At 37.2% G+C, this 13306-nt stretch overlaps 1 protein-coding gene and 1 long non-coding RNA gene across 13 annotated transcripts in view; one reads left to right on the forward strand and one right to left on the reverse strand.

Moving 5' to 3' along the window:
* LOC107993946 (teneurin-a) overlaps positions 1-13306 on the forward strand; it is a 628759-nt gene that overhangs the window by 581022 nt on the left and 34431 nt on the right. For all 8 annotated transcript variants that reach the window (XM_062076384.1, XM_062076386.1, XM_062076385.1 and 5 more), the window contains one exon: positions 6265-6545. In XM_062076384.1, coding sequence (XP_061932368.1) covers positions 6265-6545 — 281 coding nt within the window. The remainder of the gene's footprint in view (positions 1-6264; positions 6546-13306) is intronic.
* LOC114577019 (uncharacterized) lies at positions 2021-13199 on the reverse strand. 5 transcript variants are annotated; one of them, XR_009830220.1, is made up of 8 exons: positions 11584-13199; positions 11266-11494; positions 9530-11015; positions 9274-9433; positions 7811-8238; positions 7443-7732; positions 3237-7319; positions 2021-2665 (listed from the first exon to the last, which is right to left on the reverse strand). It is a non-coding gene; the product is annotated as an uncharacterized LOC114577019 (long non-coding RNA). The 5 variants fall into 5 exon arrangements; XR_009830219.1 differs by having other exon boundaries at positions 9274-11015; XR_009830221.1 differs by lacking the exon at positions 9274-9433 and having other exon boundaries at positions 7443-8238.

Below are 13306 nucleotides of genomic sequence, written 5' to 3' on the forward strand. Positions count from 1 at the left end.
TATATAGTGTGAATTTTTACATTAAAAATTATTCCGTGATCCGATGCAAGAACTTTTATTACCAAAATTAACACGCGATCTTACAAATACATAGATCGCGATCTTTATTTTGTATCTGATTATTTCATATCTGACTATTTCTCTCACGAGCGCCGCGTAACGGCATAAATCTGCGTTAATACTAAACCGGCGAAACGAATTCAAAGTCTTTCGTGCATAAATTTTTGTGCAGCACACGCTACACTGTTTATACGCAAGAATAGTGACAGCCTGACACAAACGTATCCTCACACGTCTCCACGATAGTATCGTTTCTTGGTGAATTCGCCTTTGAATGCAGAACATCCTCTGCATTATTCAATTCTGATCGACCGCAATAAAGAAACAGAATAAGAGACGAAGGCGCTGCAGTATTTTTCTCCGTGAGATGAAAGTTTTCGCGTGATTTGAGTGTTGGGCGCGCATACACCACATATCTTATCGCGCATTATAAATAGTGTTCAATCATGATCTGGAAGGAAAAAATGAAAAAAAAAGTTACGCTTCTTCCTATACAAGTTTTACAAATAAAATCTTATATGTAATAGAAAAAGTATTTGATTATTATTATTATATATTCGATAAATATTAAAGAATATCTTTCAGACATAATAAAAATAATCGCTTTTCCTCGTATCAATTTCGTTCCGAATAAACAAGACACTAGATAAAAATATTTCTTTATTTTTCGTTTCCTTCAGATTTGTTTGTTCATGTAGTTAAAAAAAAATAGTATTGCACTCAGGAGACAAAAAAATAAACACGAAATATCAATAGAAGCCACACATTAAATCCAACTTGACAAATAAAGATTAGATTTTCGTTTGAAAGGAGAAGTGATTCCTCTCACGTATCACGTGATTTTATCTTTCTACCGTAGCGCTAGGATTACAGATCGGGAAATTTCTGAACTAATGTGTTTCGTGAATATTCTCAATGCGTGAATATTTCTTTGTTAAACTTTTTATTTTCTGGAGATGAAAGTTATGTTTAAAAGAAAAAGCTGTTATTACAAATTTATAATTGATTATTGTAAATTTTGCTCATGTATCGAGGTTAGAAACGATTTAATGAGTACGTGTACAAAGTGTCAGAGGTTCGATTCCAGTGAAACTGTCCCTTGTAGTCGCTTTTAATGCGATGCCGGATAGCAATAAACCACGGAAACTGGTACTGGGCATGGAAGAAGAGGAGACAGGATTTACACGAGATTGTATTACCGAGCACGCGGCAGCTGCCTGGTGTCACATTTTATAACATCGCTGACATTAGCCACTGTTCTCGAGTTCAACTGTTGGAGAGATACGAAACTATGGGACTTATTTGAGAATTCATCTGCCGGTCTCTTACTTAATAACAACCGCTGACCCTGTCCCCTACGAGTAAAATTTTGCTCCAGCTCCGGTCGAACCATGATATTTTTGAAATGGATTTTTGAATTTCCTTCTTAAAAAGTTCGCGTAATTTATAAAGTGAAACAAGTTTAGTAATAAATTATAATAAAATAAAAAAAAAAATATCGAAGCTGGACAATATTTCAGCTTTTTTTCCGTCGTACGAACGTTATTCCTGTTGCACCAGAAGTCACGATTCTTCTCTTTTTTATTTTTTTTTTTTTTTGTCTTCTTCATCTGAAAGTACGATTCAATTTCAAGCGACGACGACCCCTGGCGTCGAGTTACGGATTCTCGTGTCGCTTTACCTGTCTTTCGAGAACGCGCCAAGGGGTCAGATTTTTATTAGAATTCTTTGGACGTGTCTTTCCTTTCTGACATGTGCGCGCACCTACAATCAGCGTTTCCACGGATCGTATTCGCAATGAATAAACCAGCGTATCTCTTCTTCTTCCTCTCATTTTGTCCTCACTAACTCGGCAGCAAATATTTGAAACAATATATTAAAACAATTATATATTATATATTATACATCCATTTAACTTGTCGAATTGTGTTTCATAATTTCATAATCAATATCGTTTCAATTCCGTTAAAATAATTTAATATATTTTTTTTAAATAAATAACAAATATCTGTATACAATGATTTCGATGGAACAATTTAAAATTGTTGTACGAGACAAAAAAAAATGACCTCGTTCAATGTACGAATTATTCGTATGACTTTATTTTTAAAAGGTCAACTATAACTGCTTTTCTTCGAATCGTATATTTTGTTTTATCCTTCTTAGTCATCCTCGCCCTTCCTTTCTCGCTCTTAATCGTCGAAACAACGGAGAGGGACGAGTCATAACAAAGCGATCGGGTCTCCAGAGAAAAGAACGTTTGATGCCTGACCACAATTCGGAGCTTATGCGCCTCGTTGTCGAGCGTGTTCCGAGTAATGACGCGTTCGTTACATCATAATTGGATCACACGCTCGTCCCTATCCTCGGGCCCGCTCCAATCTTCCACTCAGACAACACTCGACTCAATATGTGACAGTAACGCCACGCGCAATTACCCTTTTAACTTCCAATATATCAGATAGCTGGTCAATTCCCTTAATCGGTGTAGGTGTCGTAGACGGACGCGCAAGTGTGCCAACGTGAACATTGAACGGTTGGCAACACGTATAGGAGACGCGAAGGTAGATGAAATGCGGATGTGCAAGCTTTGGAACGTTGTACCCTAAAACGTTGAACGTGTCTCGAATTAGAATATTGGAGAAATAGTGGGACGGGAAACATTGTGGCAATAGCAGAAATTTTATCACCATCACGAGGGATTGTAATGGCTAGGGAATTTTGTTCGAGCGAACCATAGAAATTTCCCCTATGCGACGCTTGCCAGGGAATTGTTTTATTCCCTGAATTTTAAATAATTTCCTGCCTTTCTTTCTTTTTTTTTTTTTTAATAATTTTCATCACAAGTTATAAAATTATATTTACACAAAAATTTTATTCGATTTTGAATTTGAAAAATTTGGAATTCGATATTTTTCTTGTTAATAATCGTTCCAGAAATCTCACTTTTACGTTGAATCTGTTATACATTACATATTATACAAATGTAAAATTATCCCAAAACAAGATGCGCGAATCTCGTGACAAAGAATCCGGCGAACGTAGCATGGGATAACCTAATCCATCGTATCGATTAGGAAATATAACCTAATTTCAGTTAACTGATTTACTCGCGCAAATGGATTAACTCGGGTTGAAGAGGGGCCACGATGTTAACGCGCCGAATTGCTGCTTACTTCGTTCTTCCGCCATGTTTTTCCCCTCTCGTTCTCGTTTCCAGTCCATTCCTTCTCCTCCACTGCAGTCGTTCATCTTGTTTTCAGCTACTCTCCCCCCTCGCTTCATTTGTCCGTTACGTGCAATCAGGAATCTGGTTGTCCGTAGTGAAACGGCTGTACAGCTGTCTGAAGGTTCTTAACCTAAGCTGTATTTATTTGTCACCGTCGGAAGAAAATTCGCCGCCCTTGTCTGTCTCCGCCTCCGCTCCCTCCCCTCACTACACTCGCAATCTCATTAAAGCTTTATTCGCGCCGCGGGTGTTGATTAGTGCTGCGCGTTACGGAATTGCGTTTCCGATCACAATTAAACGTTCGAGCTGGAAACATGGCCCTTTGCTTTATTCAATCACGGCGACAACTACACTCTGGAACGGTGAAAAGAGGAAGTGCCAAACTCGCTTTTCATTTAAACCGTTTAAAACATTGCGTTAAACCATTGTGTCATTTTCTAGATATTGTAAACGTTACAGTAATTATATTAAACATTTAATATCTGGGATCTACAATAATCGTAATTATCTACTTACTACTATTTATGAATATATTATACGTTTTGTTGCGGTAGTTAAAAAAAGAGGTTATGTTTATCGATTGGACAACGATAATAAATGAAGTACGACCATAGTTGTACCAGTATCGAGTGGTACGATAATATGGCATTATCATTCATTATTCATTATATAATCGTTCAACTTGGTTCTACAACAAACGTATGCAATTAACTTTCGACGAAACAATGAAGTGCAACTTGCTTCGTCAAAGTTCCCTTTGTTATTATCGTATCAAATGTACGCATTATACGTGTACAAGAATTTTCCATCAGCGATTCGTAACAAAGTTAACGAGACCCAGAAATATTTTGTCGCATGAAACGAATATACTCGCTTAAAAATATCATTATCAAAAAATGGGATGTTCGTTATATGTTCCTTTTTCGATTCATATACAAATGTACAAAAAATATCCAACATGTATGAATATCCATTATACGATCTCGTTACTAATAATATCATGTCGTTTTCGAACGAGGAAAAGTTCGTTGACCAAGGACACGTAGCGAGTGAAATATAACTCGATAGAAGCGCCACGATCAAGTTCATTAAGCCACGCATTTTTTCACGATGAGTTGCACGCGACTCGCGGAGACAAACAATGGCGACACACTGGGAAAGCGTAACAAAGAGGGAAGTCTTTGGGCGAGACGACGATTCCGAGATCGAATAAAGATGTCACTGGCTATCGTCCAACTTTTAAGACCCCCATTATTTCGCCATTAAAGTTCTTTCGCCGACTCGTTTTTGCGACCGAATCCGCCGATACTTTTAGTAAATTAATTTTCTACCGCCGTCTGTTCTCAACTTAATGATCTCCAAAAGAAAAAGCAATATTTATCGCTCGCTGCTATTCTTTCGCTTGTTTCTTCCGTCGGGCTCGGTCGGTAAAGCACCGACGTCGGGCCCTCTGCCAGTGATGTTTCGCTTTTCTTCTCCCTCTCTTCGTTCCTCCTTCCTTTCGTTTTGCTCTCTTACCTTCACGTTGCTCATACCCTTTCTTTCGATCCCTTGCTTTGCCTCGACCGATTGCTTCCCGGTCCAAAGAAATATGAGCAGACGTTTATAGGCTCGGTAAGAACTTCCAATTATTTATGATGTTTATCGAGCGTTGTTAAATAACTAATACGTTACACGAGCAACGTGAAACATCTTAATGATCCCTCCCTTTCGAGTCTCGGCGAGATTGATAAAAAAAGAATATGATATAATGGCAGAGAGCGAACTTTATGGTTGAAAATTCCTTTGAAATTTCGTTTCATAAATTCGCCTCGTTATTTCTTTAATATATTTGTAACAAGTTTCGTAAGCTTATCTTATGACAGATAGATGTTATTGAAATCTTTCTTTCGCGTTGAATCTTGAGGATCGAAACTAATTCGTGAAAACGAAGAGAATTAAAATTATATATTCAAATATCTAAAATTTTCGCCTCGCTTCTCCTTTTACGAAAATTATATCTGTTCGTCCTAGGTTTAAATATTCATTCGCCATTTTGTTCGATCGAAGGGGCGACCAGCGGCAGGCCGTGGCCCAATTTGCGTCGTTTTCAGGCCGCGTAATTCCGTCCCGTTGTTACAACACCTGCCCATCGTTGGAAGCTCGGTTGAATCTTAAGCGGAAAATTCAATATTGGCGCTTCGGGGTGGTATTGTTAAGTTCGTGCAGCCGCTTAGCTCGATTTTCATCCGACCATTGCCTTGGCATTATTCTTCCGTCGAATTTTCGCCGCTCGGAATATCAGAATATTTTAATGCTTCTTGCGTGAAATTTATTAGATAGTTTCAAATACGTTGATCGAATGATTAAATCTCTTCTTAAATATACGTTCCTTAAAATTTTGTAAAAAATAATTGCAATTAAAAGTGGAATTGTGAATATACTTGGTGATCTCTACCCGTTGACAATTCGAGAAAATTAATTTCCGTCAATTTATAATCTTCGAACAAACGTGATAAATCGTCGAACTGATGACTACTTTTATAAATCTCTCTTATATCCATCATCCTGAATTCTAGAAACGTATGCGCAGACATTTCGAAACGTTGAGTAAAATCCTGGTTAAGTTACTTGTTCATAATACCCTGTATTGAATCCCTGTTTCGACGTTGCCTCTTTCACGAGGTTTCCTGGATAGAAGAGGTACCCTCTCGATACCGATCAAGATAAATATCGCCTGTGATGAAAATAAAATCCTTGACGTAGGTTTGACGTCTCCTTCAGCTTCAACGCGTCTCTTCCATGAAAGGTAGTTGAAAAAGCTCGCTCATCATATGATCGTGTCTAGGCAAATGGATAATATAATAATTTCGTCTTATTTTTGTTGTTGAAGAAAAAAAAGAAAAAAATCCCCCGTTGATACCAAACAACCCGCATAAATAATTAATCAACAACGGTGATGAATAACGTTTGCTCGCTTTCGTTACGTGTTACAGGCTTCCTCCGCCGCAGCAGCAGGTGACAGTCGGCTCTCTGGGTGGTGGTTTGGGGGCAGCCGCTGGAAATGGTGGTACAGGCACGGTGGGCGCCCAAGGTCAAGCCATGGTAATGCCAGGATTTCCACTTCGCGCTGCAGCGGTGCCGCATTATTCACCGTATTCGCCGTCACGTTTTCACATCGACAAACGGTGCCAGCACAGATGCTCCTGGAAGTGTTTCTCGATTGCACTGATCCTCCTCGCTGTTGCGCTCACAGCGATGCTGGCTTACTTCGCCAGTAAGTAAACGCAATATAACGGTAGAATATTCAATCAACTAATAAGCTTACAGGGAAACTTCGTGAATTTTAAGAAGCGTTTCTCGATTCCTCCTCTCTCTTTCTCTCTCTACTTTTTTTTTCTTATCCGTTTACCTTGAAAATTGCAATTAATGGATTATATTCGAAGGAAGGTATTGGGATAAGAATGGTGTAATAGATAAAAGTGCATAATGTAATTCATAAAGCAGAATGTGACGCTACACGCATCGATATACGATCAAACTGACCTAACCTCAAACATCAGCCGACCAAAAAAAAAAAAACAAATAATAAAATTGTAGTACAGGCATTCGTCGTTCCATCAATAACCGTATCATAGATTTTTAGAAATTTAGTGGACTCGAATTTGGTTTGTGGCGAATCGTGTATGCACGCGGCTACGTTCAGAAATTCGCTGATGCGGTTCGCGGTGACGCGGAAACGGCCGCGATTGAAAAGGCCGCCTGTGCGCGGGAATCAAAATACAGTTAATTCATCCATTATGTACGAATAGGTTCGTCGATCAGCCACTAGGTGGCTCTTATTTACGCCGGTCTCCGTAAATTTATCGCCGCACCTCCTCCCCTTCCCCCTCCCCGCCCCACAGGAAAATCCACAGTTCTGCCCGTTAATCCACAGTTTATGCTACAATAACTCATTATCGAGTTGCAGATCCGGTTGAAGAGACGAGACGCTCGCTTGAAATTCAGTTCCTTGGACTTCAGTTTCCCCAACTCGAAATATATAATCTGCCTACAAACGGAAACATCGATTTCAATTTGATCTCGATACGACGAAAATTGTCTTTTGGACTTGCGATGTGTTTCTAATGATGCTGTATGTTTGTGAGTTAATGATTAAAGAAGGTAGACTTACTTTTTTTTCTTTTTCTTCTTTTGTTAAAATTGTATTCTTTCTATTCGATCTATCAAATCTATGTGTATATTTTATGCATCTTTATTTATTATCGAAAATAAAGGAAAAAATTCGATATCCATCTCATCTTGTTTATTTCTCTGAATTTATTCTTGTTTATTTCTCGTGGAATTCATCGTTTCATATAAAAAAATTCGATATGCCTGGCTTCGAATTGGTAAATTTCATGGTTTATTATTCCAATGAAGATCAATCAGGATGCAAATGTTCCCTCCTCGAATTTGCACGCACTGTTGAACAACGACATCAATGGCGTTTTATGAACGAGCGGTAATGGAGCTGAAATTAAAATTCATCTAGCATTTCACCTGCTCCCCCCATATTACTTGTATGGGTATCGTTTAACCTAACACGCATGGGGATCGAAATTTTTCGCTATGCTTCCTGCTTTTCTAACTGTGCCACTCCGTTTCGTTTCTTCATTCGCCGTGAAATATATTCGCTAGATTTTTCTTGCTTGCCTCTCTTTCTAAACATGATATTTCAATAAGAGTTACTGCTTCTCTCTTTCTTATGAAATTTTTTAATCAAAATCCAACTATTAGTCGCTGTCAAACACTTTTTCCCATTCGCAGACATGAATAGCTTCTTCACTTGTTTCCTTTATTCCATTATTGATATAAATCGTGTCAAAATTTTAACCTCGTATCTTCCAAGCGTTTCATTTATCGTTTCATTATATCCATCGGATAGAAACTTTGATCAAAACGAAAAGCAAAGATTCCTTTTTTTATTCCTAAAAGTGCAAAAAAAAGTTTCAATTAAAATCGATCAATTGTGAAACACGTATATTTACAAACACAATCTTTATTTTTTAGTAAGTATTCATCAGTGTCTAGGATAGAAAGTTGCTTTGGGCGGAGAAAGTGACATCCAGCGGTCTAAAAGGGAAGCTAGAGATCTAGCTAGAGAACATAGATGTCCTCCTCCTCGTGGCCCAGTATATCAGCAAATTAAATACCGTTTAACGACGGAAGTCCGGATCTTCGATAGGAAGCGCGCGGAACCGTTAGTAAACGTTACTAGCGCAATGGTTCATTTAGTAGCAAGCGGCGGTTGCCTTCATCCGGTTGGGGGAGAGGTGAAAATATTGCCGACCGATGGCGAGGAAGCGCTTCGACAGCGTGGCCGCGTTTCCGGCCAATAATGATCAGCCTCGAGAAACATTATGCTCTGTCTCTCTCTCTATGACTCGGTTTGGTTAGGGAGAGTGTAAAGGGCGAGCCTGAATGGTCACGCGAGAATCGATCGTACGAGAAATGAAAGGAGACATCGGCTTGATTTTGATATTCACAGGAAAATTAGGAGATCAAAAATTTTTGTTTAAACATTATTAAAGAGGAGAGTTATTTCGATTTACTTATCATTTATATAATAATAAATTTAATAAAAAGAGGTTATAAAATATATAATATTAATTCTAATGGCAATCGAATTTGATTGAAAATTGAAACATAAAATAGTTATTGCAGATTATATATTCAGTGATATTTTTTTTTTTAACAAGTTAATAAAATCCTTGATATCATAGCCGCAACTTTGAAACGTATAGACGATTCGTATCAGGTTTTACTGGCGATAAATTTAGGATCCTCGGGAGCTTATGAGGTCGATTCAAAGAAAATCCCTCTATTCCACGATAGGCATTAACTTTAAATGGAAGGAAACGTTTCTTCTTTACCATGGTGAAATGTAGATCGTATTTTATGCGTACGATCGTATTTTTGCCTCTTGATAATCGTGTTTATTGGAGATTTTGTAGCACACTTACTTGCAAACAGTTTGAAACAAGTTTGAGGTTGATGGATCTTAAAAATATGCTCCGTATTCTAAATTTCTCTTTGTACTCATATATATTTTATAAAATTTCTAAATTCTAACTTTCTCGTATATAATCCCAACAATATTTCGATTTATTTACTTTTAATAACCTAATATAAAAGCATATAAATTTTAAACTGAATCTCCACCAAACCACTTTCCTCCTTAACTACTCACGTTCCAAAAGCCACATACTTAAAACTGACCTACAACATGCCCCCGTAACACTTAAAAGCCAGCTCGCAAGCTACTCTGCAATAAAACTTTCACAACTTTCGACCCACGTTTCTCCCAGCTCACTCGTTGATTAACTATTCCACGCGGTAGTCGAGACGGCGAGTAAGAAACGTGAGATCAAAGAACAGCAGAGGGCAGTAGTGGTAAGAGTCCAGGGAAGAGAGTAGCTTAGCCGACGCTGTTACACGAAAATTGCATCGTCGGTTGAAAGAAAGAGGCGACGAAGACGAGAAGGGAACTGATTAGAGAAATTAACGCCGTTCGTTATCTGCGCGAAACACTAGCTCCTTCTAGCGGTGATACTGACGGAATTGCGTTTTTGCATTTGGTTCGATTCGACAAATCCCTGAATCCAAAGCTTCGACGGTCAAGGTCCCTTTTTATCCTGGAATTACGGTTTATCTTTTTGAAAGCAGATGGAATAAAGGGAATTTAGCGTGAAAGAAAGGAAGCAAAGTTAGAGATGGATCATATTGTTTTCTCGACGTGTATTGTTGATGGTAAAACGTATAGATATTCTACTGATGATTCTGAGATATTGAGAATCAATAAAATCTAAAAGATATTATTAAAGGATTGAATGAAAACTGAAAAATAATTAAGAAAATGATGTATCATAGAAAAATGAGAAAGTAAAGTACTTTTTATATAATGGTGCGTCTGATGAATGTCAGTTATTTCTACTTACAAGACTTTGAGATAATTTTTTGTATAAAAAAAAGTATAGAATTATGATTTTAACGTAGGCAAAATTATTATTGAAATATTATATTATTATTGGAATTATAACAATTTTCAGAATATAGGTTATAAGTTAATTATAACGTGGCCGATCATTGACTGATGTTTCTACTTCCAACGAGTTGTCTGAACATTGCTATGCTTATTCACTTTCGTACGGCTTGGTTACTCTTTAACTTCATTAACATTTAAATTTATTTTCACTAGACTTTCTTTAAAATCTTAAATTTTCTTTATAATAAACTCCACGCAACGATAAAAATAGCAGTACAAAACAATTTTGCCCAGAACACATGCCTTAAATGTTATTCAGGATGGTCCAGTTATGTGAATCCATCCTGTGTATAAAACATTCTTCAGTTCACCTTTACTGAACTGTCCCTCGAATCCGGCGTCTGCATTCTTCTTCCTCTTCTTCTGTCCGCTCCATGTCGCTTTCTCTCGTATGTCTGAAAAGCGGAAGGAAGAAAAGAGGAGAAGATTGCAAAGCCGGATCGGCCTCGAGGAGACCTCGCCAGCTGTTATTTCTGCATTCCGGTAAATCGAGTCGGGAATCCAATCTGCCTGTTTGCTACTGCATCCAAACTACCCTCTTCCATACCCACGCCTTCCTTTTTCCTCCCTTTTTCTCTGTCTCCATTCTCGTCTCCCTTGTTCCACGCGTTCCTCCTAGGTCTTCGAGACGGATTTTCCTTGCCGGACGGAGGAAAATTCCTGTAAAGTGATTTTTTCTTAAATGAATTTTGTATCTTCGGTTCATTTATCTCTTTGAAACGAAATTATCTTGAATATTGATTTTAAAAACCGTATTTTGCAAAGATCGTTTAAATTCATAAAGCGAATCGTTTTGTAAATAATTCTTATGCGGCAATTCGATGATTTCCGCAGACGAACAACAAAAGAAAGAAAGAGAGAGAAAGAGAAAGAGAGAGAAACGCAGAGTAATCAATCGAATAAAACAGACCTGGTTTTTCCACCTTCAAATATTGCTCTCGTTATTCTGAACATATTCGAGGTATTTGTTGTTGATGCCACTATAACTCGAATCGGCTATTAATAATCACGAACGAATTTTTGCACCCACTTCTTTCCATGAAATTGTGAAGAGGGAATCGAAACGTTTTATGGAAGACACGTTATTCGAGGAGGAAACGAATCGTTCCATGCCTACCGCCATTTTTCCTCCCATCGAACTAGAATGTTTTGATTTCTACATGGGTTTCCAAAGTTATCGTTATGATGGTGCATAAACTAGCGAGAAAAAAATGTAATAAAAGCATACCTTTTGAAGAAAAATGATCTTGCAACAAGATTTTTAATATATTCGTTCAAAGAATGTTTCTCAAAACTTCTTCCTTTTTGATATTTTCATTAATTATTCATTCTTAAAAATAATATATAATACACGTTTTACGTATTGTACATGGTACCTCATATTAGTTAAGACAAACTGAATCTCTAAAAATAATTAAAAATAACAATTTTATCTCTAATAAGACCAAAACTCAAACCATTACTCGCAGAAAGAAAAAAATCTAATTGCTGATTTTCATCACTCAAATCCTGAAAGTAAAAATAATTATTAAAATAAATAATTTTTTGGAAATTTTTAAAATTAGAAAAGTAAGACTTTTTTCAAAATTCCTAAAAAAAAAAAAAAATAGAATTTCTTAAAAGAATCTTCTCCTTCTTAATCTTTCTGAAAGAAATTTCAGAAAGATCTGGACGATTTATTTGAAATATTGGTAAAAAGAGGTATTACATTAGTATCAATGGATTAGAAGGAACGATGGACGGATCGATGGTAAACATTTCATTAAAACCCGCGGAAAGAAAGCGTGGTGGGCGTGGGTGAACGGATAATCCTTCGATAATCCGGGAATCATTCTCGGGAATGAATCGCTCTATCGATCTGAGGGAATATAATTGAAAAAGTTGTTCCTTTGCTCTCGTCGATCGAGTTGCCTGTCGTTCTCAGCCGACTTCACCTTTCCCTGTCTCGAATCAAAGGGTGAATCAAGGTGCTAGAACAGGATGGGCTGGTTGGGAGGGGTGAAGGAAGGGGGACGTGTTTCATCCTTCAACCCATTTCAAATTTCCGGCGATTTTGATAATGAAAGTTCACTGTCTCCGTCATCTCGTCGAGTTTCTCTTTTAATACGCGATTTGCAATTTGCAACTTTGTATTATATCTCTTAAAAGCATATAAAGATGATATAAAAATATATTGAAAATTTTAACGAATATTTAAACTATTGATAATTAATGAGAAATTAATGAATATACATAACACTTGGATTTCTAATTAAATTTGAAATATAACTTTCCTATGATATTAATCTTGAAATAAAATGATAAAAAAAAAAATAATAAAAGTTCGTTAAAACGCGATATTCCTTTCATACCGACTTTGATAAGTTATTACGTTCTTTTCTTTTGTGTATGTATATATGTACATATATGTATATGTGTGTGTATATATGTATGTGTTTACGTTATGAATTTCGACTTCCACTATTCACACTGCCCACAGGGAAATCCAAACCTCATCTTCAAAGTCGAACAACTTATTTGGAGTTTCGCTATCGCGAATTTCAATTCACCTTTCCTACAATAAAATTCGCCACACGTATGGATTTTAACACACTGAACACATATATAGAAGAAATGCAATTCGAATTCGTAATTCGAGGTTAGGCAACATAGTTGCACACGAGCGTATACACAGAAAAGAGAAATTCGTGTAACACAGTACGTAATGCACGTAGAAACGGTGGTTGACGATCGACGAGAAATGAGAACGAAAACGACGCTACGGTTTGCTCTTGATGCTAACGAAATAAGGTCAGTTCACAGTTCACTGCAACTCAATTTCCAACGATAGTTACGTAACGAGCAGCGTCGATCTCGTGAGGACACTCCTTCTTTTCTAGTTATTTCGCAGTACACGGTATCTGTAACCAGAGTTAGTCTATTTTTGTATAGTTGCGTGCAAATCACCGAAA

The sequence above is a fragment of the Apis cerana genome, linkage group LG6 (genome assembly GCF_029169275.1).
Source record: "Apis cerana isolate GH-2021 linkage group LG6, AcerK_1.0, whole genome shotgun sequence".
NCBI lineage: Eukaryota > Metazoa > Arthropoda > Insecta > Hymenoptera > Apidae > Apis > Apis cerana.